This window comes from Eubalaena glacialis, chromosome 19 (assembly GCF_028564815.1).
Source record: "Eubalaena glacialis isolate mEubGla1 chromosome 19, mEubGla1.1.hap2.+ XY, whole genome shotgun sequence".
NCBI classification, from domain to species: domain Eukaryota; kingdom Metazoa; phylum Chordata; class Mammalia; order Artiodactyla; family Balaenidae; genus Eubalaena; species Eubalaena glacialis.
In genome coordinates this window covers 49,705,993-49,732,307 of record NC_083734.1, presented here as the reverse complement: position 1 = coordinate 49,732,307, position 26,315 = coordinate 49,705,993, and the positions used below count along the sequence as shown (strand labels likewise).

The window sequence follows — 26,315 nt, the reverse complement described above, 5'->3', positions numbered from 1 at the left end:
ATGTTTTCAGTGAAATTTGATATATTATAAAGGTATATAAATTAATGGGGAATATAGATAACTAAAAAAAAAAACAGTGTTGGGGACAACTGAGTAGCCAACTGGAAGAAAAAAACCCTCAAATCCATATCTTGAACTAGGACATATTTCAAGATCACCAAATATTTAGATGTCCAAAAAAAAAAACCCTAAGAAACTATAAAAATACTTGAAAAATCCACTGGAGAATTTTTTTATTATTTCATAAATGAAAATCTTGTCCAAGTATGAAACGAAGTCCAGCATCCATAAAATTTAAAAATGAATAAATATGATCATATAAAATCTAATTTCTTCATGGCAGAAACCTCTATACAAGCTGTCAAAAGAAAAATGACAAACAGTGAAATACATTTTCGATTTTGAATACAGAAAGGGCTAATTTCTCTAATATATTAAGAGTTTCTACAATTGGTAAGGGAACAAGTCAGTAACCTAGTGGAAAATGGTCAAAGACTATATAGAGATATTTCACAGAAAAGGAAACAAAATATTCTTAAACATGTTAAAATGTTAAACATGTTAAATGTTTATGTTAAATGTTATGTTTATGTTAAATGTTATGTTATGTTATGTTATATTGAATGTTAAATGTTAAATGTTATGTTTATGTTAAATGTTAACATGTTAAATGTTAAAATGTTAAACATGTTCAACATGTTAAAAATGTTCACTTTAAGAGCAATTCATTGGAAAACTACCTGGGCAGTAACACTCTGTTTCTTCAGATTGAGAGGGACCAAAATGCAGTTTAGCTTCATGGTTAAGATCCTAAACCCTAGCTTAGAGAACCTTGGTTTGAATCCCCATCCCACCATCTATGAGTTAGATGGGTACGTTTACCATTTAACTCATTGATTTATCATGAGCAATGATGCCCTTTTGTGATATTGTGATTTTTACATTTGGTCTTGGTCCTGTGGCTGGCACAGAGCTCCTAAAACCCTTGGAATTTCCGAAGTGAGGAGAGTGGTAAAGGTGTCTTTTGTTATGTTAATATGACCTATGGTTAGGGGCTGGTTGCCAGGAGACCCAACCCTGTAATTAGAGAGTTAGAACTTTCAGTCCCACCTCCCCGACCTCCTGGGAGGGGGAGGGGCTGGAGATTGAGTTCAATCACCAATGGCCAATGATTTAATCAATCATGCCTGTGTGCTGAAGCCTCCATAAAAACCCAAAAGGAGAGGGTTCTGAGAGCTTCGGGGTTGGTGAACACGGGGAGCTTGGTGAGGGTAGCGCTCTGGGAGAGAGCATGGAAACTCCTTACCCTTTCCATGTACCTTGTTCCATGCATCTCTTCCATCTGTCTGTTCCTGAATTAAATCCTCTTGTAATAAACCGGTAATCTAGTAAGTAAAATGTTTCTCTGAGTTCTGTGAGCTGCTCTAGCAAATTGAAACTAAGGAGGGGGTTGCTGGAGCCTCTGATATGTAGCCAGTCAGTCAGAAGTACAGGCAATAACCTAGGCTTGTGATCAGCCTCTGAAGGGGGGTGTGGGCAGTCCTGTAGGACTGAGCCCTTAACCTGTGCAATCTGATGCTATCAGATAGATAGTGTAGAACTGAATTGAACTGTGGGATACCCAGCTGGTGTCAGAGCATTGCTTGGTGGTGTGGGGGGAAAACCCCTATCTACACATTGGAATTTGGGTGCAGAACCCTTTTGACTTTATAAGGGTATTTGTTGTACTGTTGACTGATTAGCAAAAGATTGGAAACAACCTAATAAAGGATGGGTTAAATAAGTTAAGATATAACCAAGTTATGCACTGAGATGGGATGATAATTAAAGAAAACAAGGTGTGAAAAAGATTATGTATTATCAGTTTCCAAACTGTAATATTGGCTAGTCCCTAATTTTGTCCCTAAGCGGGGGGCTGGGACAAGATTGGAGGATGCCTTTTCACTGTGTATCCCTTTGTATTTTTTGATTTTTGAGTGAAATTTATTGCCCATTCACAGAAAACTAACGTTTCCATTTTAAAAATTAAAAATAGAAGCTGCCAGCAGTAGGACTGATCTTTTTTAAAAATTTATTATTTTTGGCTACGTTGGGTCTTCGTTGCTGTGCGTGGGCTTTCTCTAGTTGTGGTGGGTGCTACTCTTCTTTGCGGTGCGCAGACTTCTCATTGCAGTGGCTTCTTCTGTTGCAGAGCACGGGCTCTAGGCGCGCGGGCTTCAGTAGTTGTGGCACACGGGTTCAGTAGTTGTGGCTCGCGATCTCTAGGCGTGCAGGCTCAGTAGTTGTGACACACGGGCTTAGTTGCTCCGCGGCATGTGGGATCTTCCTGGACCAGGGATCGAACCCGTGTCCCCTGCATTGGCAGGTAGATTCTTAACCACTGCACCACCAGGGGAGCATAGGACTGATCTTTAGGAAGACCCCCTTGGGTGGCTCCTTGTGGTCAGGTACATGTAAGGCAAAGAGCACCCCAGACTCTGGGGGCTTCCAAGAGTTCAGAGTGTGAGACCATTCCATCCAAACGCTTTGGAGGGCAGAGCTCAAAAGTTGTTGGGAAGTGGTGGGAAAATCTTCCCTTAATGAGGCTTCATGGTATTAGTCTCACTAATGGGCTGAGATGATCCTCATTGTCGTCCAAAAGACACCGGAGGGTGGGGGTGGGGGTGGAGGTGGGGGGGAGGGGCTGGAGGAGGAACTCACCAGGGTGGGCCAAGGAGGGGCTGGGGCCGGAAGCCTGCCCTCCTGGGGAAATGAGCAGGGGTAGCTAACGTGTGCCCAAGTGCCCAGCAGCCTCCTTCCAACCCTGTCGGAGAGCCACCCAGCAACTGTGGCAGAGATGGGCCCCTTTGGTGACTGACCCATTTTCTCAGTCAAAAAGAATCACAGAAGCTTTTTGGGAAAGCTTGTTGGGATAAAAGAAAGACAGCAACTTGTCTCCAGTCATGTAAATTATAAAGAAGATGGGTCCTTATTTTTGTCCCTTTGCTGGAGAAACAGGACACATGCTTAAATAATATCATGATGAGCAGCTTTCTACTTAGTGCTTTCCCACATCCTATATTATTGGTTTTTTTGAATCAGATTCTGAGAAGTGAGATTATGGTAAAGCTATGGACATTTTATATATGACGTTGTCAAAGAGTTACATCCAATTTATATATTTCCAGCTGTGTAAAAGACAGAGTTCTTCCACATGAAGACTTGTGCACAAAGGTTCATAATCACCAAAGAGTGGAAACATCCCAAATGCCCATGATGAATAGATAGACAAAAATGAGGTCTATTCATACAATAGAATATTATTCATTAATGAAAAGGATTGTAATATTGACACATGCTATGACATGGATGAACTTTGAAAACATTATAGTGAGTAAAAGAAGCCAGTCACAAAAGACCACTTACTGTAAATCCATTTATTTGAAATGTCCACAATAAGCAAATCTAAAAAGGCAGAAAGTAGATTTGTGGTTGTCTACTGCTGAAGGAGAGAGGGGTGGGAAGTGACTTTTAGTGGGTTCAGTGTTTCTTTCTGGGGTGATGAAAATGTTCTAAAATTAGATAGTGATATGGTTGTACAACTCTGTGAATACACTAAAAACCACTGGATTGTACACTTTAAAAGGATGAATTGCATAGCAAGTGAATTATACCTCAATAAGGCTATTATAAAAAAAAGGCAGTGAGTTCTATGAAACTCTAACATGAGGTTATTCTTTATTGTTGTATTTTCCTGATTCAATTACTTATACATATTTTAACATTTGAATAATTAAAAAATTTTTTTATAGGGAAACCTTTATTTTTTTAAATTTTTTTAAGTTTTTATTTTTTTAACATCTTTATTGGAGTATAATTGCTCCACAATGGTGTGTCAGTTTCTGCTTTACAACAAAGTGGATCAGCTATACATATACATATATCCCCATTAAATATTTTTGAATATTAAAAATTTTTCTTTAAAAAAAAAAAAAATTTTTCTTTGAACTATATGTGCAAGTACTTTGTCCATTAATCATTTGGGTTCTTGGGGTTTTTTTCCTGTGAATTTGTCTACATAATAAAAATATTAAAACTTTCCTAATCACATTTGGGAACAGAGTGCAGTCTGTTTCTTTTACTTTTGTGTTAATTTTTCTTGGGTCTGCATAAGTTTTAAAAATAATTTTATAGAGTTAAATTCATAATTTTTTCCTTTGCAGTCACTTTTATTGCTTTTAGGCTTGGGAAGTTATTCTCTGAAGGAAATAATAAAGAAAAGTAAATAAATCAGAAATAAGTTTGAATTGATAAACAAATTGAAGGGCTGATTCTTTGAAATATTAAAACAATCTGATGATTTAAGTAGACAAGAAAAAGGGGGAATCCTCACAATAACTACAATTAGAAATGAGGAAGAGAATATAATATCAGATGGGAAGAAACCCCTTAAAAAATAAAACATGTGATGTTCAACTCAATTCTAGTAAATCTGCAATTCTTGATGAAGTGGAAAATTTTTCAGGAGAACTATAAATGACCATAATTGATCCATGAAAAAGTAGTGTATCAGAATAAGCAAACAGGTACGGAAGAAACTGAATATGTATGTCATTAAAGAAAAAAAATAAATTCCAAGAAAGTCTCTGAGTTCAGAGAATTTGCCAGTCCATACTGTCAGCTTTTAGAAAAAGAAAGGCTGGTGGGCGTGCAGTGAGACTGAGTCTCATTTTTCTGAAAAAAGGCTGTACCTAGAAAGAGTTCATGCCCTTTGACCTCAAGGTAATCCCAGTTCTAGGACTCAGTCTAATAAAATGACCGGGGAGTCATGAGCAAGTGTATTTTTTTTTAATATATAAAATTATTTATTTATTTATTTTTGGCTGCGTTGGGTACTCTTTGCTGCGCGCGGCCTTTCTGTAGTTGCGGCGAGCGGGGGCTACTCTTCGTTGTGGTGCACGGGCTTCTCATTGCAGTGGCTTCTCTTGTTGAGGAGCACGGGCTCTAGGCGTGCGAACTTCAGTAGTTATGGCACGCAGGCTCAGTAGTTGTGGCATGCAGGCCCAGTTGCTCTGCAGCATGTGGGATCTTCCCGGACCAGGGCTCGAACCCGTGTCCCCTGCATTGGCAGGCGGATTCTTAACCACTGCGCCACCAGGGAAGCCCAGCAAGTGTGTTCTTTATAGATGTAAACTAGTGAGAAATTGGAAACAACCTAAATATTCATCACTATTGGGATGGGCAATAAATCAAGTATATTTACAGGATAAAATACTATATAGCCACTTATAATAATAATATTTAATGATATGGAAACAGTCTCATGATAGGTGAAAAATCTGGATGTAAAATTGTTTTTAACAGTATGATAACAACTTGGTTTAAATTTTTTTATGTTTATGCATTAAAAACACAAGCTGGATCGAAATATTAATAGTGATTTTATCTAAATATTAAAAATTTTCTCCTTTGTACTTCTCTGATTTTCCAAATCTTCTACATTGAACATGTATTACTTTTATAATCAGAAAAATATTATTTAAAATACATAAATTTGCACAGAATCAGCAGTAAAAGGAAATATACAATGGTTATCTTTGAGTGATAGATAAATCATTTTAAATTTCTCCTTTATAGTGTTTACCATTTTCCAAATTTTATAATGAACAATTTTTCCTTATTTTATAATAAAATTTAAAAAAACAATCAGTCTCCATAGGCTAGATAAACTTTTAAGTATATTTTTAAGGTTCTCATAATTACTTTTAAGAGAATGTTAAATACACATGGTAAATATCACATTGTACATATTATTTTGTAATTTATTTTCCCTTAATGTATTATGACCATTTTTAATGAACATTTTAATGCTTTTAAATATTCATCTAAGATATAATTTTTAATGGCTTTGTATTTTCTCGTTATAGCTTTTACCAGACTTTGATTTTCTAATTCAAACTCTGCTTCAATGAACATTCTTATTCATAAATCTTTCTCGGATAGTCCTCCAGTTTAAGTTCTCCTCAGTCTCCTGAATGAGGGTAGCCCAGCCTCTGATTTCTCTCCAGAGCAACAGGACACTTATCCCCTCCCCAGGTGGGCAGTTCAGATCAGTGCCTCCCCAACTTGAATGTGCATTTGAGTCACCTGGGCATCTTTTTTGGAACTGCAGGTTCTGATTCAGTATGTCTTGGGTGAGACCCAGCACTTTTTTCTTTTCTTTTTTTTTTTAAATAAATAAATTTTTTTATTTATACTATTTATTTTTTTGTTTACACTGGGTCTTCGCTGCTGTGCGCAGGCTCTCTCCAGTTGCAGTGAGCGGGGACCACCCTTCTTTGCAGTGCGCAGGCTTCTCACTGTGGTGGCTTCTCTTGTTGCCGAGCACGGGCCCTAGGCGCGCGGGCTTCAGTAGTTGTGGCACGTGGGCTCAGTAGTTGTGGCTCATGGGCTCTAGAGCGCAGGCTCAGTAGTTGTGACGCATGGGCTTAGTTGCTCCACAGCATGTGGGATCTTCCCGGACCAGGGCCCGAACCCGTGTCCCCTACATTGGCAGGTGGACTCTCAACCACTGCGCCACCAGGGAAGTCCCCCAGCACTTTTTTCTAGTGGGCTTCCCCTGAGGTCCATGCTGTGGTTCTGCAGACCACACTCTGAGGAGCAGGTTCAAAGCCAGTGTATCTTCTGCCAATTCAAATGACTCAGAAAGCCTTCTTCCTGTCTCAAGGTCTGTCTCAATAGAATTCTAATCCCAAGTCCACCACACTGGTCATGGCTCCTCCCTGCAAAACCATGTGGAAGAATTTTAATTCACCTGAACGCGATCTCTTACCAGTCATTTTAAGGCAGCTGATGTGTTCCTCTGAGTTTTCTTTCTCAGCTTTTCATTCTGCATGGGGCATGGCTTGAAGTGCCTCAGCATCTTGATTTCTTTCTCCTTTGTCCTTTTTACAGTATAGCACCCAGAACTGAAAGTATTGCTTACGGCGTAGGCTGATGGGCTGCGGGTAGAGGGCGACCATCGTGACCCTCATCCCCAATAGAATCCTGCTGTGAATTCAGCTAAGAGCCCATGACACTGGAATGACTCATGATGAGCCCACTGTCAGCTAAGAGCCTGAAGTCATTTCCACAGGGGGTGTTGTTGGTTCACATCTCCCTCAGCTTCTACTTGAGCAATTGAATCTGAATCTAAGTGACCCAAGGGATCCCTGTTAAGCTCCAGTTTTCTCACTTGAATTTGGCACAGGGCTGTCCTTGTCTCAGAGAAAAATGCTATGACCACAGGAAGGGGGCGATGTTGACTCAGGGATCCCACCACCATTTGGACCAATACAAAGGTGTTGCCGGTATTTGCAAATTACTGTAAACCTTTATTGGCTTCATTTAGGAATCTTGCCATTGACAATCACATTTCTGAAGAAGGAATCTATAGCAATTGATGGTAATGCAGAAGTTTTTATTTTTAGTTTATTGAAGTAAACTTTCTCCTAACTAACCATTTCCTTTCTCCTGCCCATTTATCCAGTATGGGGTGAAATAATTTGTATTAGTAATATGTAATATTACTAACATATGAAATATGATTTTATACTCTTCGTGGAAAATTCAGAAAACATCAAAGTTAAAGAGGAAAATAAAAATCCCATATGATGCCATCATCTAGTTGATGATGTCATGTAGTTGATACACCCTTGTTGGTGTATGTCATTGGTTGGTGTATGTCATCCTTTCATTCTTTTTTATTTGCATTTTTTTTTTGGCTGTGCCACACAGCATGTGGGATCTTAGTTCCCCAAGCAGGGAACGAACCCATGCACCTGTATCAGGAGCATGGAGTCCTAACCACTGGACCGCCAGGGAAGTCCCTGCATGTTTTTAATCTTACTAAAAAGCCAATATTTTAAACTTTTATTACATGAGTAACAGATATTCATTATAGAAAAAAGTGGAAAATATAAATATGCAAAAGAAGAAGAAATAGAAATCCTATTATCTAGAAATGACTTCTTGTTACATTTGGGTGTGTTTCTTTTAAGATGTTTAAATCTGCATATATATTTTATTTTTGTTAATATATTTATACAGTAATACTATATTATAAAGGTTTTTTTCACTTGACAGCATATTGGAAGCATTTTCCCACATAAAGAAATATATATATTAATAATATTTAGGGACTTCCCCAGTGGCGCAGTGGTTAAGAATCTGCCTGCCAATGTAGGGGACACAGGTTCGAGCCCTGGTCTGGGAAGATCCCACATGCTGCGGAGCAGCTAAGCCCGTGAGTCACAACTACTGAGCCTGCGCTCTAGAGCCCGTGAGCCACAACTACTGAGCCTGTGTGCCACAACCACTGAAGCTCTCGTCCCTAGAGCCCGTGCTCTGCAACAAGAGAAGCCACCGCAATGAGAAGCCCGCTCACCGCAACAAAGAGTAGCCCCCACTCGCAGCAACTTGAGAAAGCCCGCGCACAGCAACAAAGACCCAACACAGCCAAAAATAAATTTAAAAAAATTTTTATATAAAAAATAATGTTTAATATTTATGCATTATAGGTATGCTATGTATCTAATATTTTAAAAATATATTTCTACAATATTATTTTAATGGCTGAATGTATTCCATAATGTCAATGTACCATAATTTATTTAACTGTCCCTCTATAGTTCAATATTAAGACAGTTTGTTATTTCTTGCTGGGATATAAAGTTTTTATTCGAAACAGAATCACTCACTAGGTCATGTGTTCTCAACTTCTTTCTTTTTTTTTTTTAATTTTTATTTATTTATTTATTTATTTTTGGCTGTGTTGGGTCTTCGTTTCTGTGCGAGGGCTTTCTCTAGTTGCGGCGAGTGGGGGCCACTCTTCATCGCGGTGCGCGGGCCTCTCACTGTCGCGGCCTCTCTTGTTGCGGAGCACAGGCTCCAGACGCGCAGGCTCAGTAATTGTGGCTCACGGGCCTAGTTGCTCCGCGGCATGTGGGATCTTCCCAGACCAGGGCTTGAACCCCTGTCCCCTGCATTGGCAGGCAGATTCTCCACCACTGCACCACCAGGGAAGCCCCTCAACTTCTTTCTTAATATGTACTACTTGGTGATGCTTAACTCAATGTTCTTAAATAGTTTTTATTTATTTATTTTTAATATTTATGTATTTATCTGGCTGCACTGGGTCTTAGTTGCGGCATGCGGAATCTTTGTTGCGATGTGTGGGCTCCTTAGTTGCAGCAGGCGGGATCTTTTTAGTTGTGGCATGCGAACTCTTAGTTGCGGCATGTGGGATCTAGTTCCCTGACCGGGGATTGAACCCAGGCCCCCCTGCACTGGGAGGGCGGAGTTTTAGCCACTGGACCACCAGGGAAGTCCCCTCTTAGATATTTTTTAAACTTAACTTTATTACAATTATACATTTCAGTGTGTTAATATAATTTACCTACTTAGCATTTTTAATGGCCAATATGGCATTCTATTAGTTACGTATATTATAGATTACTTAGCTATAAGGTAATCACAAATGGCAATTTGAAATTGCTATTTCCAACAAGAAAATTCACAATGAACGTTGAACAATACAGTAGATAGCTTTTGTTTTTATTTTCCATGTATCTTTATATTCATATTCATGAACATTTTCTAACATTTTCTGTATCCATGCCTCTACTCCAGGCTATAAAAGCTAAGTCAACAGAACCTCTCCTTTCAGGCTACTCTACCATGAGGGTAGGCAGGTTTCACTTTGATTTACTCAGAGTTCTTTCTTGTGACTCCTGCATGATGATGCAGGAGAGGAATTCCCTCCGTGGTCTTGACTGGCTGAATCACTTTTCATGGTTTCGGTTCTGAGGAAAACTATTCTAGAGAACATTTAGTGAACTGACTCTGAATGGTTTCACAGTGTGAGATTTACTCTGTAAGAATATTATTTCACCTGTAGTTGAAGAAAGTTGCTAGTTTTGGCAATCCCTCTTTTGTTATGAGAACTCACATGAGCCAAATTCCACTTTCAGAAACGCTGTGGGCCAAGCTTCATGCTGTGTAAGTTCATACCTAAAGACGGCAAATTTCTGAATGGGTTCATAAGATGAAAAATAACTTACTTGTGCTCACTGCCTTTCCTTAGAAATTAATTCCAGAATGTTTTAAATGCCTACATACAGTCATAGATTTAAACTGCTAATGATAGTAGTGAATGAATTCAGAAACAAGGCATATCAATATTTTCAGATGGATTACACCACATGTTTTAATAATTTTGCAAATAGGGAAATTCTGATATTGAAGGGAAACCCTCTTAGTTCCTATAAAGATAATATAAGTCATTCTTTTTTTTTTTTTTTTTTTTAAGATTTTTAGAAATTTCATGTAATGTCTGAAACATTTATATTAACATATTTCCATACAAATAACCCAATGAAAGTTTAGTATTAGTTGTTTTGTTTGTTTGTTTGTTTGTTTATACTGCAGGTTCTTATAAGTCATTCTGAAGAATATTTTTAAAGACAGCAACTTGAAAATTAAGAATTCCATTCATTTCAAGTTTGACGGGGTTTGGTACAATAAATATTTGATGAATGAATGTATAGTTTATATTTATTCTACCAGGATAGTAAAAAATATGGCTCTAGTCTCTCTCTCTTTCTCTTTTTTTTTTTTTTTGGCGGTGCCTCGAGGCATGTGGGATCTTAGTTCCTTGACCAGGGATTGAACCCATGCCCCCTGCATTGGGACCGTGGATGGAGTCTTAACCACTGGACTGCCAGGGAAGTCCCTCTAGTCTCTTGATTGCCATATGGAATATCTTTTGGTGGGAGCACAAGACTGGATGTCATTTTGTCTTTGGGTTTTAACATTTGGTTTTCAGATGCTCTCCTCATGTTGTCTTATTCTAGCCTCAGTCTATTGACCACGGTGCTACTTTTCTAATTCTCTGTACTAAATCCATGTTCCACTTCTTGGCATCATCTGCCAGCTCTGGTTAAGAGTCCTTGTCCTCTGGAAGCCTAGGTGATGTTGGCCATGAAATAGGCCAACCTATTGATCACTCCCTAAGCTACAACTATGGGAATGGGGCATAATGTTGCACAAAAGTGTTTATAGCATTAATCTTTCTGTGGAATGAGAAAAGAAAATCCTTTTTCAGCTCAGTCCCTAATAAAGTAGTAACTTTTCCTGGAGCCGAGTTAGGACTCCATAGGCCTTACATAGTTCCACTCTCCCTCTTGGCACTCTGCCCAGACTCCCTGTGAACAAGCCCAAGCTAGCTTGCTGGAGGATGAGAGACCACGTGGAACAAAGGCAAGCCATCCCACCTGAGGCCACCTTAGATCAGCCAGTCCCCGGTTGATCTGCTAGCTAACCAGCAGCTGACCAAAGATGCATGAGTGAATCCAGCTGAACTCAGAAGCCCAGTCCAAATTGCTGACCCATATAATTGTGAGCTAAATAAATGATTGTGGTTTTACACACTGAATTATGAGGTGGTTTGTTACACAGCAAAAGTTAAGTGGTTCACCCTGCTAGGGAGGTCTGGTTACATCATAGGTTTAATAAACTGGCTCAATTTTACTTGATTTTGAGATAATCTTTGGAGCTATCCTACTCTTCCCTAACATCCTCAGCTCTACCATAGCACAGTAGTGTGGTGATGGAGGTCGTGGGCATTGTAGTTGCAGACCTGGATCTGAATCCCTCTTAGGAGGGGCGTGCATTGGCAGGCGATCTCTTAACCACTGTGCCACCAGGGAAGTCCCTGAACCTTATTTTCTTATCTGTAAAACATGGAAAAGACTATCACTTAATAATATCACTTGTGGTTGCTTATCCAATATCTATTCCTGGCCCCCCTATTTCCTTTCTAACAGAACTCTGATTCCGTTCAGGTATTCATACACCCTCTGCATTGCTCTCTGAATTCTCTACATAGCTTAGATCAGGGGTGATTCCTGATTAGTCTCAACTAAATCTTGGAAATTCCATTCTGCTCGCCAATGATTAGTTTAAGAGTGGGCTAGGATCAAATTCTGACCGATGAGAGCTGAGAGGGAAAGATGCTAGTGTGAAGGGGCTTCTGGGAAGGATTTCCTCACTGCTAAGAAGCAGATGAGGAAGGGATGATCTGTCTCTTCTGAAGATTGTTTGGTCTGGACACAAGGCCTGGGACTGTCGTAGCCATCTTGTGGTCATGGTTACTTGAAGGCAAAACCAAAGCCCTGAGGAAGGCAGAGGCATGAGATGGAAAGAACCTTGGTCCTTGAATGTATCACTAAAGCACTGAAGCTCCAATTGCGGAATCAACCCTATCTCAGAGCTACTTGTTATGTGAAATAATAAATCTCTAGTATTTAAGTTTGTCTGGGTCAGGTTTTCTGTTTCTTGCTAATCCATGCATCCTGAGTGATATAGCCTTTAGGACAGCATCTGGCACATAGTGAGCCCTCAATAAGCATTAGCTCTTTTTTTTTTTTTTTGACCGCCCCACCTGGCATGCAGGATATTAGTTCCCCCACAAGGGATGGAACCCGTGCCCCCTGCGGTGGAAGCACAGAGTCCTAACCACTGGACCGCCAGGGAATTCCCAATAACCATTAGCTGTTGTTGGAATTGTATTGGCGGCTTTCCCTCAACCATTAAATAGTTTCAGATTTCACAGATCTTGGAAAAACACTTTACTGAATTCTACTGACCCTCCCAGTTATGACGCTGTGCTCTTTACCTATGGCCTTAGATCTAGAGCAGGGGTTAGCGCTATGGACGGTAGGCCAGATCTAGCCCACCGCTTGCTTTTGTAAATAAAGATTTATTAGGACAAAGCTACACCCATTCATCCATCGCTGCTCTTGCATTACAACACCAGAGTTGAGTAGTTACAGAGGGGGCTCTATGGTTGGCAAAGCCTGAAATATTTACTCTCTGGCCCCTCACGGAAAAAGTTTGCTGGCCTGTGTTTTGGAGCCAATTCTTTACCTCCTCAATGATTATTCACTCGGAGACCTTATTAACCAGGCAGATTACAGCTTCCACCCCAGAGATTCTGCTTCCCTGAACGTATCCGCTAGGACTCTTGTGGGCAAGTGACTGAAGACCTGACCCAAACTATGTGATGGCTTTAGGAATGGCTGGATCCAGGGGATTAATGGGATAATCAAGATCATATTCCACTCTCTTCATCCCTTGGCCCCTCTTCCTCTGTGTTGATTCTAATCTCAGACAGTGTCTGCCATTGAGGGCCACAATATGGCCCTGCAGTGCCTGTCCTTCCTAGTTTATGTTTAGTGGGAAAGAGGTAAAATCTTTCTCAACATGTTTGGTAAAACTTTGGAGAATCACTGTGATTGATTTGACCTAAACATTGAAAGTGCATTCTAGAGAGCAACAGATAATTCTCTTCTTACCCTTTGTATTTTATGCATTGTTTCCTCATTGGTTGTCTTCCTCCACTAGATTACAAGCTTTAAGAACAGTGCTCAACAGCTACCATATGCTTAGTAAATATCATTTTGAATGAATGAATGTATATGTATATTTATTTAAAAATTGGAATTGGGATCGTTCCTCACGTATATTTTTGTTTTCTGCTTTTAAAAAATTTATATATTTATATCATGAGCATTCCTTTTATGCCACTAAAGCTGTTTGGATTGCATTCCAAAGGCAACAAGCAGCCACTGAAGGTTTTTAAGCAATGGTTGACATTGACCCATTGGCTTATGAGCCATGTTGATCTCATTCTGGCCCATATTCTCTGCATTACCCATAAAGACTGCATCATACAAATATTTCCACATCTCCTCCCATCCCACCCTTAGAGAATTATGTTGTAGCTACTACAGTTTTTATTTTGAAGATGATTGGATATGACTGTTTTTTAGAGCCTGCTCTTGTTACTCAGTTGTCCAAAGTAGTTGCAGTTGAGCGATGCGCCCGCTCCCTTTCCCCCGGGGCTGGGGCTGCTACCTCATCCCGAAAAGATGTGTTGCTTCATGATATCAGCTTACAGCAAACCATGCACAGATAACTTTTCAAACATTTCATTGTAATACTTCCACGCTTAAATCACCAAATTGGCTTTGGAAAATATGCAATCCCTTCAAATTACATTCTCTTTTAACTCAGAATTCACAATATCATGGGGCAGTGTATATACTTAAGACATTTGAAAATGGGTGCATAAAAGCTGCCTAGATTTACAGGATTTTTAATATTTTTAAAAAGCACACTATTGTAAATGCAACAAACGATGAAAATCAGTTATACAATGTGCCTTTTTACCTGTATTGTATATAATATAATTGGGTATGGAAGGGATTGAGAGGCTGTTTTAGTTTCCTAGGGCTCTCGTGAGAAAGTATCACAAACTGGGTGGCGGAAAACAACAGAAATTTATTTTTCCCCCGTTCTGAAGGCTAGAAGTCCAGAATTAAGGTGTTGGCAAGGCCATGCTCTCTCTGACAGTCCGGGTAGAACCCTTCCTTGCCTCCGCCCAGCTTCTGGTGGTGGCCAACAATCGCTGGCTTTCCTTGGCTTGCAGCTTCACTCTCCAATCTCTGCCTCTGTCATCACATGGCATTCTTCCTGTGTGTCTCTGACTTCAAACAGCATTTTCCTCTTCTTTAAAGATACCAGTGGTATTGAATTAGGACCCACCCTAATGGCCTCATCTTAATTAAAGACCCTATTTCCAAATAAGATTACATTCACAGGTTCAGGGGGTGGAGTTTAGCACTGCAACATATCTTTTGGGGGGACAAAGATCCAACCTGTAACTGAGGTCATCTAGCCCATCTCTCTACTGGACGTATGAATCTGCTGTATAAGATCTGTCCAGTCGTAAGACTTAGGCACAAAGTATGATAGTCAATTTAGGTCAAACCCAGGTAGGTGGAGTAGGGGCAGAAAGAGGGTCCTGGCGCAAGATGGTCCCACACTCACTAGGGTGAGATAGTTGCTGTTGTACTGACCTAGTTATAGAAATTGGTTGCAGAGCTGGGTGGGTGGGATAAGGTCTAAAGAGTGATGCAGGGAAAGTCCGGTGCTGGGCAGAGCACAGAGCCCACTGGTGGGGAGTCCAGCTGGCTGGTGGCAAACATTCTGGGTAGATGTTTAGATGGGTGGGATGGTCATTATCCTCTAGATCACCACTGTTCAATAGGAATATAAAGTGAGTCACACTTGTAGTTTCAAATTTTCCAGTAACCATATTAGAAAAAGTAAAAAGAAATGGGGAAACTAAGACTTTATTTAATCCAAGATATCCAAAATATTATCATTTCAATATGTCATTAATATAAAAAAGATTAACATATTTTGCCTTCTTTTAATTTTTGCCCCGTACTGTCTTTAAAATCCAACGTGCATTTTATACTTGCAGGGCATCACAAATCGTATTTCAAGAGCACGATAGGCATATGTATTAGACTGCACTAGATCCTAGAAGTGCTGCCCCTGGGTGGTAGGATCCAAGCCACAGGCTGGGTTGTAGGTGAGACTCAGTTCTGGGGAGAACACAGGCAGGAGCAAGGCAGAATCTAAGGGTGTTTAGGGAAGAGTTTAGGATAGCCTGAAGAGGAAAATGTGTTCCAAGGAGAGACAAAGTGAATGAAAGGGGGGAGGGATCCACTTAAACTTGCTTAAGTAAGGGATGGGGTGATTATTCTGCACTGTGAGATCCCTTGGAAATGAATTGTAAGAAGCCACACCTGGGCTGGGAGTACTGGCAGGAAATTGGTCAGACAATCACTCTCTTTGTTTCCCTCTTTAGAGTTATGAAGCCTCTTATCTCCATTTCTCTCTGCTTGTCTGTTTTGTTAGTCTCCTTCTACACACTCATTTCCTCTTTTATTCACCTAATTGAACCTTAAAATGGCTTCCTCAGCTGCTAACTCTAGGACATCTCCGCTCAGCTCCCCACCACTAACTCAGTGGCTTAGTGTCCCATTTCATGTTCCAAGGAGAGAAAATCTGATCTGCCACTTGGTCACTCATCCACCTTTGGCTCAGTTAGCTGAGGCTAAGCTCACCTAGTACAAACGGAGCCATCCAGGCTCATCCCTAGTCTAAGGCAGTGGTTCTCAAAGTGGGTTCTCTCCACCAGCAGCATTAGAAACATAAATTCAGGGCCCTCACCCCAACCTATTGAATCAGTGTCTCTGGGGGTGGAGCCTAGGATACCATGTTAGAGCCATGGGTGAGGGCAGATTCCCTCAGAAGAGGATGTGGGTAAGGACTACCACCTTAGTACACCAAGGTAGAGGCTGAGAAGGCCAGAGCTGAGGTGAGTAGCATGGGGGAGCCCACACCTGGAGAGAGAGGTCCCGGATGTGACTGCAACTTCCATCACTGGGGACCAGGTGTGCTGGGAGGGTGTGAGGGAAGGGGTCACAGAGAACAGCTCAGAATGTGACCTAATCCTAAATCATGTCAGAACAGGACTACATGTGAGGGTTTTTAGTGAACCTAACTTTGAGGACCTGGGACAGGCAGAGGCAGAGAGGAAATGAGTGGAGGTTGGGGAGGGAGAGTCAGGTTGATAACAGCAAGTATATGGGGGCTGTGCTTGGCTGCTTCATCAGTTACAAGCTGATTTGGAGGAAGCTAGAACTAAATATTAAATTAAATTAATAACAGTTAAACATTAAAGAAAGTTGAATTTTTAAGCAGTGGTAGAAACTGCTGAGTGCCTAATGTTTGCTTTTTCCATGGCACATAAACTGTATTAAATTTGAAATTTACACTACAAAAATAGCTTCACAGGAGTACCATTATTAACATAACCTTACCTCTGACAGATTTTTTATTACTGGAGACAACTCTTCTATGTACAAAATATATTAACGGCTGGAGCAGAAGAAAAATACCAGCTACAGATGGTAAGCATTTTCTTGCAAAGTCACATCAAATTTAACATTAGCCTTGGAAAACAGAAACATATTTAAACAAAAGATTTTAGATATTCTTAGAACTCTGTGTAGATTTTCACCTCTGGTCTAGGATACCATCATAAAGAGTGCAACTTCAAGTGATTAAAATAAGTTAATGAAAAAGATTACCACTTCTGCTCAAAAATGCTATTTAACGAGTTGTTATAGCATTTTCATTGCCAGGTTCTATTAAATGGCATTTATGGAAAAAGACATATTTTATTGGTATAAAATAGGTGGAGTTAGTATACTTGAGAAAGATGCCTAAAACAATGATTCGATAAAAGGTGCACAATTCCACTGAGAGCAAATTAGAAGTCATAAGGGCATAAAAAGGCTTTGAAAAGATTTTCTGCAATTCCCATACCCATTAGAGACATGTGCAAGTACAATTTACATTAGAAGTAGATTTCTATTTTAGGAAGAAAGAAAAGAGTGAATTCCTAAGAATTGTTATTCCTCCCTTTCTTTCTCAAAAATATGTCTAAAAGTGTTGCCATGATGAAGCAATGCTGTGCTTCTAATGCTGAAATGTAATCCAATGAAAGTTTAGCTCTCCTGAGTAGTATAAATGGTTTTATTCTTCTTTTAAAATTTTATTTATTTATTTATTTGTTGGTTATTTTTGGCTGCGTTGGGTCTTCGTTGCTGCGCGCGGGCTTTCTCTAGCTGTGGCGAGCAGGGGCTTCTCATTGCGGTGGCTTCTCTTGTTGCCGAGCACAGGCTCTAGGCGTGTGGGCTTCAGTAGTTGTGGCACACGTGCTCAGTAGTTGTGGCTCGCAGGCTCTAGAGCGCAGTCTCAGTAGTTGTGGCGCACGGGCTTAGTTGCTCCGCGGCATGTGGGATCTTCCCTGACCAGGGCTCGAACCCGTGTCCCCTGCATTGGCAGGCGGATTCTTAACCACTGCTGGGCCACCAGGGAAGTCCCTAAAGTATTCTTATCTGAATTTTTTTTTTAAACAATGAGATTTAAACTTACATGCAGGCAAGCGTAAACAAATCCTCCTCTGCATATTAAGCATGTATACATTTTTCTGAACTGTCACTTACATATTTGAATGTACTGCTTTAAACTTCACAACAGGCAATCTCCACAGCTCCTCCATTGTGTTCTGAAATCCTAACTTCTGTTACCTAATACAAAGCTACAGATTGTGTTAGTGGGTGGCTGGGAACAGTGGGTGCCATTAGAATGAGGCAAATGCGTATGTATACATCAGTTCGCTAAGTTTTATTGCCATTATACATCTAGTCGTTTAAATTGTGATCACAACTATTGTTGAAATTGATTAGTGTATCTTCAGAGCTTCTGTAGCACAAAGAAGCATTTCTAAAGGAACTTGTTCACTGCTTTGCACATAGTAGGCACTCAGTATTTGTTGAATGAATTTCTAGCACCGTCCCCTGAATTTCTAGTCTAACTTCCAGAACTTTATATAATTTTTGGATCACTTTAATTGTAGGGCTGTATCCAGACTGATGAGATGTTCTTGGAGGTAACTTGATCTGGAGAATAAAATGACATCACTGATGAATTAAAAGAAATGACTGACACTGACTTAGGATTAAAATATATCAGACTTTATTAAACATTTAAAATTGCAATAGTAGTAGTCTTAAGCAAAACTAACAAAGCACACAAAAAATCCCCCATGCATACGTTTGCATGCATACATACAACTTTTTATTCTGCTTTTAAACTTGATTATTTGTAAACTCTTCCATATTATATGGTCTTCATAATTGCCATTTAAATGGCGGCATTAAAACCCATGCTGGGGCTTCCCTGGTGGCGCAGTGGTTAGGAATCCGCCTGACAATGCAGGGGACACGGGTTCGAGCCCTGGTCCGGGAAGATCCCACATGCTGCGGAGCAGCTAGGCCCATGAGCCACAACTACTGAGCCTGCGCGTCTGGAGCCTGTGCTCCGCAACGGGAGAGGCCGCGACAGTGAGAGGCCTGCGCACCGCGATGAAGAGTGGCCCCCGCTCGCCGCAACTGGAGAAAGCCCTTGCACAGAAACGAAGACCCAACACAGCCAAAAATAAATAAATAAATTAATTAATTAATTTAAACAAACAAACAAACAAAAAACAAACCCATGCTGTTGATGTAATTCGCCATTAGGCTGTTAGCTCATCCCCCTTTTGTTATTAACCGAAGTTTGCAAAGAACATCTGTACTATCATATCAAGAATACATTCCTAACAGTGCGATTACAGGGTCAAAGGGTAAGGTACACTTATTTTTATTTCATTTTCTATTTTTTCCCTCCTGAGATAACGAAATACAGTACTGTACGAAGAGCTTTTCATACATTGCTCTCGAAGGCTTATCTTGTTAATTATCCTTGCAGGCATTATTATCCTCCTATCCCTGAGCTACAGCTGAAAAAAGAGCCCAAGCAGGCCGGTAACCTGATCTCGTTCACCAGGTGAGTCCTGGATGGTGGTGGCAACTACGATACCAGGAGCAAAACACCCCGGGGGATTTGCTGGAACCCTCGGTAAGGGAATAGTGTCTCTTCCCTCACCCCAGCGACGCTCAATCCGGAGCGCAGCGGATTCGGTTATAACTTTGCTCGCCCCAGCCTCTCAGCCCTGCACGCAGTGGGCGTCTAATAAAAGCGGTCTGCATTGCACTGACAAAAGCTCTCCCTTAAGCGGGCTGAACACTAGGCCCTCCTGGCACCACAGACCTCGGCGCCGCCACTCTGCTGCTTTGCCCGCTCCTTCCTCAAGTTCCTGCATGGGACAGCAGGACACACCAGCCCAGACCGCCGCGCCCAGGCCGAACCCGGGCCTGGCGCCCCAGCGCCCCGGGCACCCTGCGCGCGCCTGCCCAGGCCCCGCCCTCCGGCCCCGCCCCGCCCTCCGGCCCCGCCCCCGTCGGTCCCGCCCCCCGTCTCCTCCCCGCCTCCGGAGCCGACGAGTGGCGGCGGCGGCCCCAAGACCCGGTTCCCTCAGACAAGAGGGCGGGTGGAGGAGGAAGCGGCCGAGCCCCGAGTCCTGCTCCGGCGCCGCCGAGCACCGCCCGCCTCAACCGACCGGCCCCATCGGCTCCTGGGCCTTGCCGAGCCGAGAGGAGGGAAAGGCGGAGGCGGCTGCGTGGAGGCAGCGGGGGCGCGGGAGCGGGCGGAGGCAGCGCGGCCGGCCGCGGCTGCCGCTTTGTTGTGCGTCCCGGGCCGAGGAAGGAGAAGTGGGAGGAGGGGGGAGCTCGGCGTCCCGCTCCCTCCGCGGCTCATGGCGACGACGCTCGGCACATCCGGGACCCTTCGGCCGTGGCGGCCGCGGCGCCGGCTGCTCGGGCCTCAGCCCCGGCCGCTGTGGTGACTGCGCCGCGCCTCGCCGTCGCCCCCGCCCCGCCCGCCGCCCGCCGGCCCCGGGCCCCGCGCCGCGGCCGCAGCCCCGCCGCCGCCCCCGCCCCCGCCGCCGGGGACATGTCTAACCCCGGGGGCCGGAGGAACGGGCCCGTCAAGCTGCGCCTGACAGGTGAGGGGGTTGGGCGGGCAGCAAGAGCCGGGCCGGGGCGGCCGCAGGATGGCCGAGCCGGCGGGGGGGGGGGGTGCCTGTGGCCTTGAGAAGGGCCAGGGTCGCGATCAATGGTGAGTGGAGAGTCGGGAACGTGGGAAGGCCTAGTTCAGGGAGAGTAATTGCAAACCACTCTGCCTTGTTTGGAAATTCTTACAAAAGCCAAGGGTGACTCGGGGGTCTTTTGTTGGGGGCGGGTGGTCCCCCGGTTGGAATTCCTGGCGGATTTGAGGTCGAAAAGCCTGGACCGAGAAGCACGGTTCTCTCCCGGGGCGTCGGGAAGCAGCCCTTGGGCTACTGCCCAGGTGGGGTCGTGGAGGGGATGAGGAGCTCCTGTGGCGGGGATTATTGAATCCGGCTGCTGACTGCGCGCAGTAAACACTCCTTAAAGATGGAGCGCTTAACGGGAGGGTGTGTGTGTGTGTGTGTGTGTGTGTGTGTGTGTGTGTGTGTGTGTTCCCTGGTTGTTAACTTGTTCGCCCACTTGTGCCCGCGTGCAGAACCTTCCCTCTCTGCTGCCAGCCACAGCAGCCGGTGCCACACACCTGAAACGCACGGCTTTGAGAGGGAAGGAGACTGAGGTTGACTTTTCCGGTGTGTCTGCCTGATCCGACGACTCGGGCTCATTGTACCCTCTGTGTTTTGGAAGTGTTTGATTGTAGGGTAGCGTGTTTGGGGTTGTTCCTTGTAGGCCGCAGAACTTGTGTCTCACTGCTAACTCTAGACCTGCTTTAAAAACACATTTTTTGGGGTCCATTTCTAAGTATGTACTCAGACAGACTTTAAGCGAAGTTTTCTCTCTCTCCCCACTCTCCTCCCCTTCCCTTTTCTAAATGGAAAAGAATGTCTGGAGGGGTTGCTAGATAGCAGGCTTTTCTTACAAAGTGTTTAAGATTCCAAGTGCATGAAATCTTTAAAGTTACAGGTACGTTTTGCTTTCAGGGCCATTTTTGATATTCTTACATGGTCGTGTTACCCCATTATAAGGAAAAATTATTTGGGGTTTGAAAAGTGTAATGGAAACCAGTGTACTTATCCTAGTTTCAGTATTCATTCTTAATTATCCACGTTGATATTCAGATGTGTGGTGAGAAAGGTGGCTTTCCTTAGAGAATCTGTGTGTGTATGTGTGTGTGGGTGCGCGTGTAAAAATAAACTGTAATTATGTTTGCCTCCACTAGACTTTGAGATTTATATGGACTAATTTTGTAATTGAATGCTTGTGTGTCACATCCCAGCCCACTGGCTGAACTTTCGAGATAAAAACTTGCAGTGAATTAGGTATTTGAGAATTTAGCCTGACTGTATGTATGTTGGCTGCAGTTTTTAAAATATATTACTTTCATGACAGTTTTACTTTCCTTAGGGAAGATTGCAAAGAATCATTAACTGAGTGGTTCTTAATGGAAAACCTGGATTGGGAGATGCCTGTCTCCCCTACTTCCCCCCATTCAGTTTCCTTATTTTCTTACCAAGCAATGGAAACCTTTATAAGGGATCTTTGTTGCTTTAGAGTTTATCTACTCTATCTGGTCCTCTCTGGAGTCAGTCCTGTGTCAGTGATGGTGGAAAGAACCTGTGATTCCAGGTGTGCAAAAAGTATCAGAAATAGGCTGGTGGCCACTTAATTCCTTCTAGGCTGTATACACAATAAGAAAATGAGGGAGAAAACAGGGATTTTGATTTTCTGCAGATAAAATGAGTTTGAGGTTTTTAGTGTGACTCAACAGATCTTAAAGTGTTTATCTGTGGTTTCCTTACTGAATATGATACATTATAAAAATTCACGAGTAAAGTTAGGAGAAAAGATTACACTTATTTATTCCCTATCCCTCCAAAAAAATACTGGGCTAAATTTGTAGAGTGATTTTGTATTTTCAGATTTTTCTGAGGAATTTTAAATACACTGTGTCCCCTTAATTGTAAAAACAGTTTGAGATACTCTCAATTTCTTAAAACCATTGGGAATTTGTGTCTGTCATATTTTAAGAGAAAACTATTCAAATATTAAAAACATCGCCCTCTCCATTTTGGTTACGTATGGTGGATTCTCTTCTGTTTTGCCAGGAAAGTTAACATGTATTTTTTCATTTTTGTTCATTTACAGATTAGATGGTATAGATTTTAACAAATAGATTTCAAGAGCTGGATTCAATTAGCAGCTTTTTAGGACATAAACATTAAAGAGTTAGATGGAAAAGATTGTTTTGACTGACTGGATAAATGACAGGGCTGTGTTTGATGTGCGTCCAGGAATTGGTCTGGAGCTGGTGCCCAACTTTTCAGTCCATCTTGAGAAGCCAAATAAAATATTTAACCTAGGCCTCGTTTTGTTAAAAAAAAAAAAAGTTGATTCTTTGTTAAGACCTTAAGAAATGTTTGGCATACCTTTAGACTAAGTGTTTAACAGTTCATTTAGATTTGGGTTCCATAAGAGAGGAAAATTAAAGAAAAAAAAAAACAAAACAGATCCTGTAGTGATTTTTTATTTGGTTTACAATACACTTGGGCTGTAAGATGATTTAAAGTAATTGTTCTTTGCTTTAAGTTAATACCATACTAGTATTTTAAATTTATAGATGGTCTTTGATTCCCAGGTACCTTATGAATTGTAGTTACTCAATTATATCCTTAATGTAGAGTTGCCCCTTTACTGAAAGATGTAAACAACTCTTGCATGGTGTCTGTCTGTCACACACATACATACACACACACACTGTCATACACAAACTCTCACACATACATACAAACTGAAGGAGAAATATTTGAACCATGAGATCTCTGCCCACAACAGATATTAAACTTTTCCACATGTTATTCCTGAGACCACAGTCAACTAGCAAACTGTTTAGTATTTGTTGATGCAAATAAGGAAGGGCTAATTTAGTCCCAAATTTGAGATTCCTCCGGTCATTGGTGGTTAAAATCTGATTTGGTCCATCAAACTACTTCTATTTTTTATGACACATTAACACTTGATCATTAAAATGGGCTGTATGATAAAGCTATCAATTTCAACTAGTATTTGTAGAGCAAATTGATTATAAAATGTAAAGTTTGTATACATTATACTTATGAATAGGCTTTTCTTATGATGGTGTGGATAGAAGATATTCTTTGACGGTAAAAAAAATTGGGGGTAATTTTTTATATTACTGTTTTTGAAAACCAAAGGCTGGAAAAAGCAGTATAATTTCTAATATTTAAAATTCTTAGATATGGAGAAATAACAGATTACTTCTCCAGAACATTTATTGCAGACCTTTTTGTAATTTAAATGTTTTCGTACAGTGCTTCTCATGTTATTAATTTATAAAACCCTAAGCAGTAATGAGGTTAACCTTGTCTATAGCTAAAGGAAAATTACCTTTAAAAGTCTCACTTTAGATATGCTAGTATCTTAGTATTGTTTTACTGCATATTTTATTGATTCAAGCTTTTAAAAATTACAACTTGATTATACCTCGCAGTTTTCTAAGTGGGAATGTGCCTGTACACCATAATGACTTGTTCTAGGCGCGTTAGTGATTTGAATGTCCCCAGTTCATTTTTTTTTTCTTGGTTTCTGAGGAGGAAGCCAATGTGGCTTAGCTCCTTCCTTTTCTCTTAAGTTTCTCTCTTCTAGTCTAACCTTCAGGCAGGGGGCTGAACCTGCCTAGGTGCTTCATGTAGTTTGGTTTTCATTGGTGAGTAAAGAGAGAGAGAGTGTGTGTGTGTGTGTGTGTGTTTAATCATGGATTCTACTTTTTTCCTGTTGGTTGAACTGTAAGTATCACAACATACTAACATGTCATTTATTTAGCATGTAATTTAGCATATTTAGTATATAACTCAAGTTTTCAAGGTAAATGAAGATCCATGCTTTAGCCATGCAAGGTTTTAATTTTAGCTATTTTTGATGTCTTTTAAAGATTTTGAAGGCTTTTAAAGATGTAATATGCCCTACTCCTTTCAAATAGACCATACTTAACAGAACTTAATGTTTTATTTATGATTCAGTATCATTATGAATATAAGTTATTGTGCTGTTGTAATGTGTAGTACAAGGATATCATCATGGTATGTAGAGAGAACCGTTTGACTCTGGCTGTATGGTGACATGTTTAACCCTGTTCTTACTGCTTTTTCTCTCTTTGCCTTTCTTTTTGTTTACTGTTACTTTCTTTGCTCTAAGAAAGCTGAACCCTTGAAATATACTGTTGTAATCAACATTGTTATGTGTTTCTGTATGAGGGACATGTACTGAATGCTTATTAAGTGCCAGACACTGTATTAAGTTTACATCTGTTATTACTTTTAATTCTCATAATAACTTGAAGAGGTAGGAGAAACTCGGAGAGGTTAAGTACATGTCAGAACTCAAGTTGTCTGTCTAGAAAGCCTGTTACAAACTTACAGGATTTTGTGTGGAAAATAAAATAATTTCATTTATTTGGAATTACCCTTGTCCCTTGAGATACTTGCTTATCAGCTCAAGGTACCCTTATCCACAGATCTTTCCTTGACCTGTGTTGACCTTTCCTCTGTGACTAAGAGGCTCTTCCTCTAGCATCAGACCTAACTCAATGAAGGGCATTTGTTGTCTATGCTGTAAGCTCCATGAAGGCAGAATCCTGTTTCAGCATGCATTAAGAGCCTTTTGGAATTTTATTTTGAACGAATGCTGGAGACATAGAAGTAATTCTGTGTAGTTTTATACGTGTTTTTTATGGCTGATGCACTGGGTGTGAGTGGCAAGAGGTGAGGCTTGTAGACAGGGACCAACCCATTTTAGGACCTTGTTATATTTTGTCAAGAAGTTTGTTTTTTTTTTTTTTTTTTTTAAGGTAGTGGGAACCATTGAAGGATTTTAAGCTTCGATATATTTGATGTTTAGAAACGTTAATCTTTGGGCAATAGGAAGGATGGACTGGAATGGGAACCACGAAGACTGATTTTAGGATAACCAGATAAGAGAATGCTATACAACAACCATTGTTCATATTTTTTTCTTGTTTTAACTTTTATTTCCAAATTCTGTTATTATAGATAATTTGTAAACACCTTGGTATGGATAATTTTTTTTTTTTTAAGGATTGTTTTCTTAGGATATTTCCATAGAGAGAGTGCTGTTGCATTAAAGAGTGTGGATCTTTTTAGGTTCTTGATTAATTTTTCATCAGACTGTTTCCTAAAAGAATTGTGCCTGTTTAGAGCAGCATTGAATAAATGTGTCCCTCTTAATATTCTATTACAAGAATTGGCTCTTGTTTTTTAAAATGTTCGCTAACTTCATGGCATATAGTATTTAACATTTTCTTGTGAAGTTGAATATTTTCCTTCTGTTTACTAATTATATTTCTCTTTGTTGCCTTGTTTGGTCTTGTCCTAGTTACCACTTAGGCCATTTGTGTTTTTCTTAGTGATCTGCCTGAGAATTAAAAAAGATACTAATCTTTTGTCATATTTGTTACAGACGTTTTCCCCAGTCTGTTATTTGACTTTTAATTTTGATCATTTTTGAAAGAAAAATGATTTTGAATAAATTTGTTACTTTAGGAGTCAAATTTGTCCAACTTTTCCTTTGTTTTTCCTATCATTTCTATACTTAGGAAAACCCTTTTCTTCAAGAGGCTTAGTAAATATTTAAGTACATTTTATTTTAGTGTTTTTAAAAATGGTTTAGGAAGATGTTTCCCCCCAAATTGCTACTCAGTCATCTCATCATTATTTATTAATCAATTTTTCCTTTCCATAGTGGTGTGATATCTTTTTAGTTATGTTAACAAATTAGTTATAACAGTCAGATTATCTCTTGTTCAGTGCCATACTCTTCATTATTGTAGCTTTATAATTTAGTTTAATATTCTCATTGTGTTAGAAATTTTTTTTTGCTGTTTTTACTTAT

The 26,315-nt window shown here is 40.8% G+C and overlaps 1 protein-coding gene across 2 annotated transcripts in view; it reads left to right on the top strand.

Annotated features, from left to right (window-relative positions):
• The first annotated feature begins 20,292 nt into the window (after positions 1-20,292).
• The window catches only part of SMURF2 (SMAD specific E3 ubiquitin protein ligase 2), a 118,156-nt gene continuing 112,133 nt past the window's right edge, over positions 20,293-26,315 (top strand). For both annotated transcript variants that reach the window (XM_061176805.1, XM_061176804.1), the window contains exon 1: positions 20,293-20,389. In XM_061176805.1, coding sequence (XP_061032788.1) covers positions 20,338-20,389 — 52 coding nt within the window. In that variant the 5' untranslated portion in view covers positions 20,293-20,337. The remainder of the gene's footprint in view (positions 20,390-26,315) is intronic.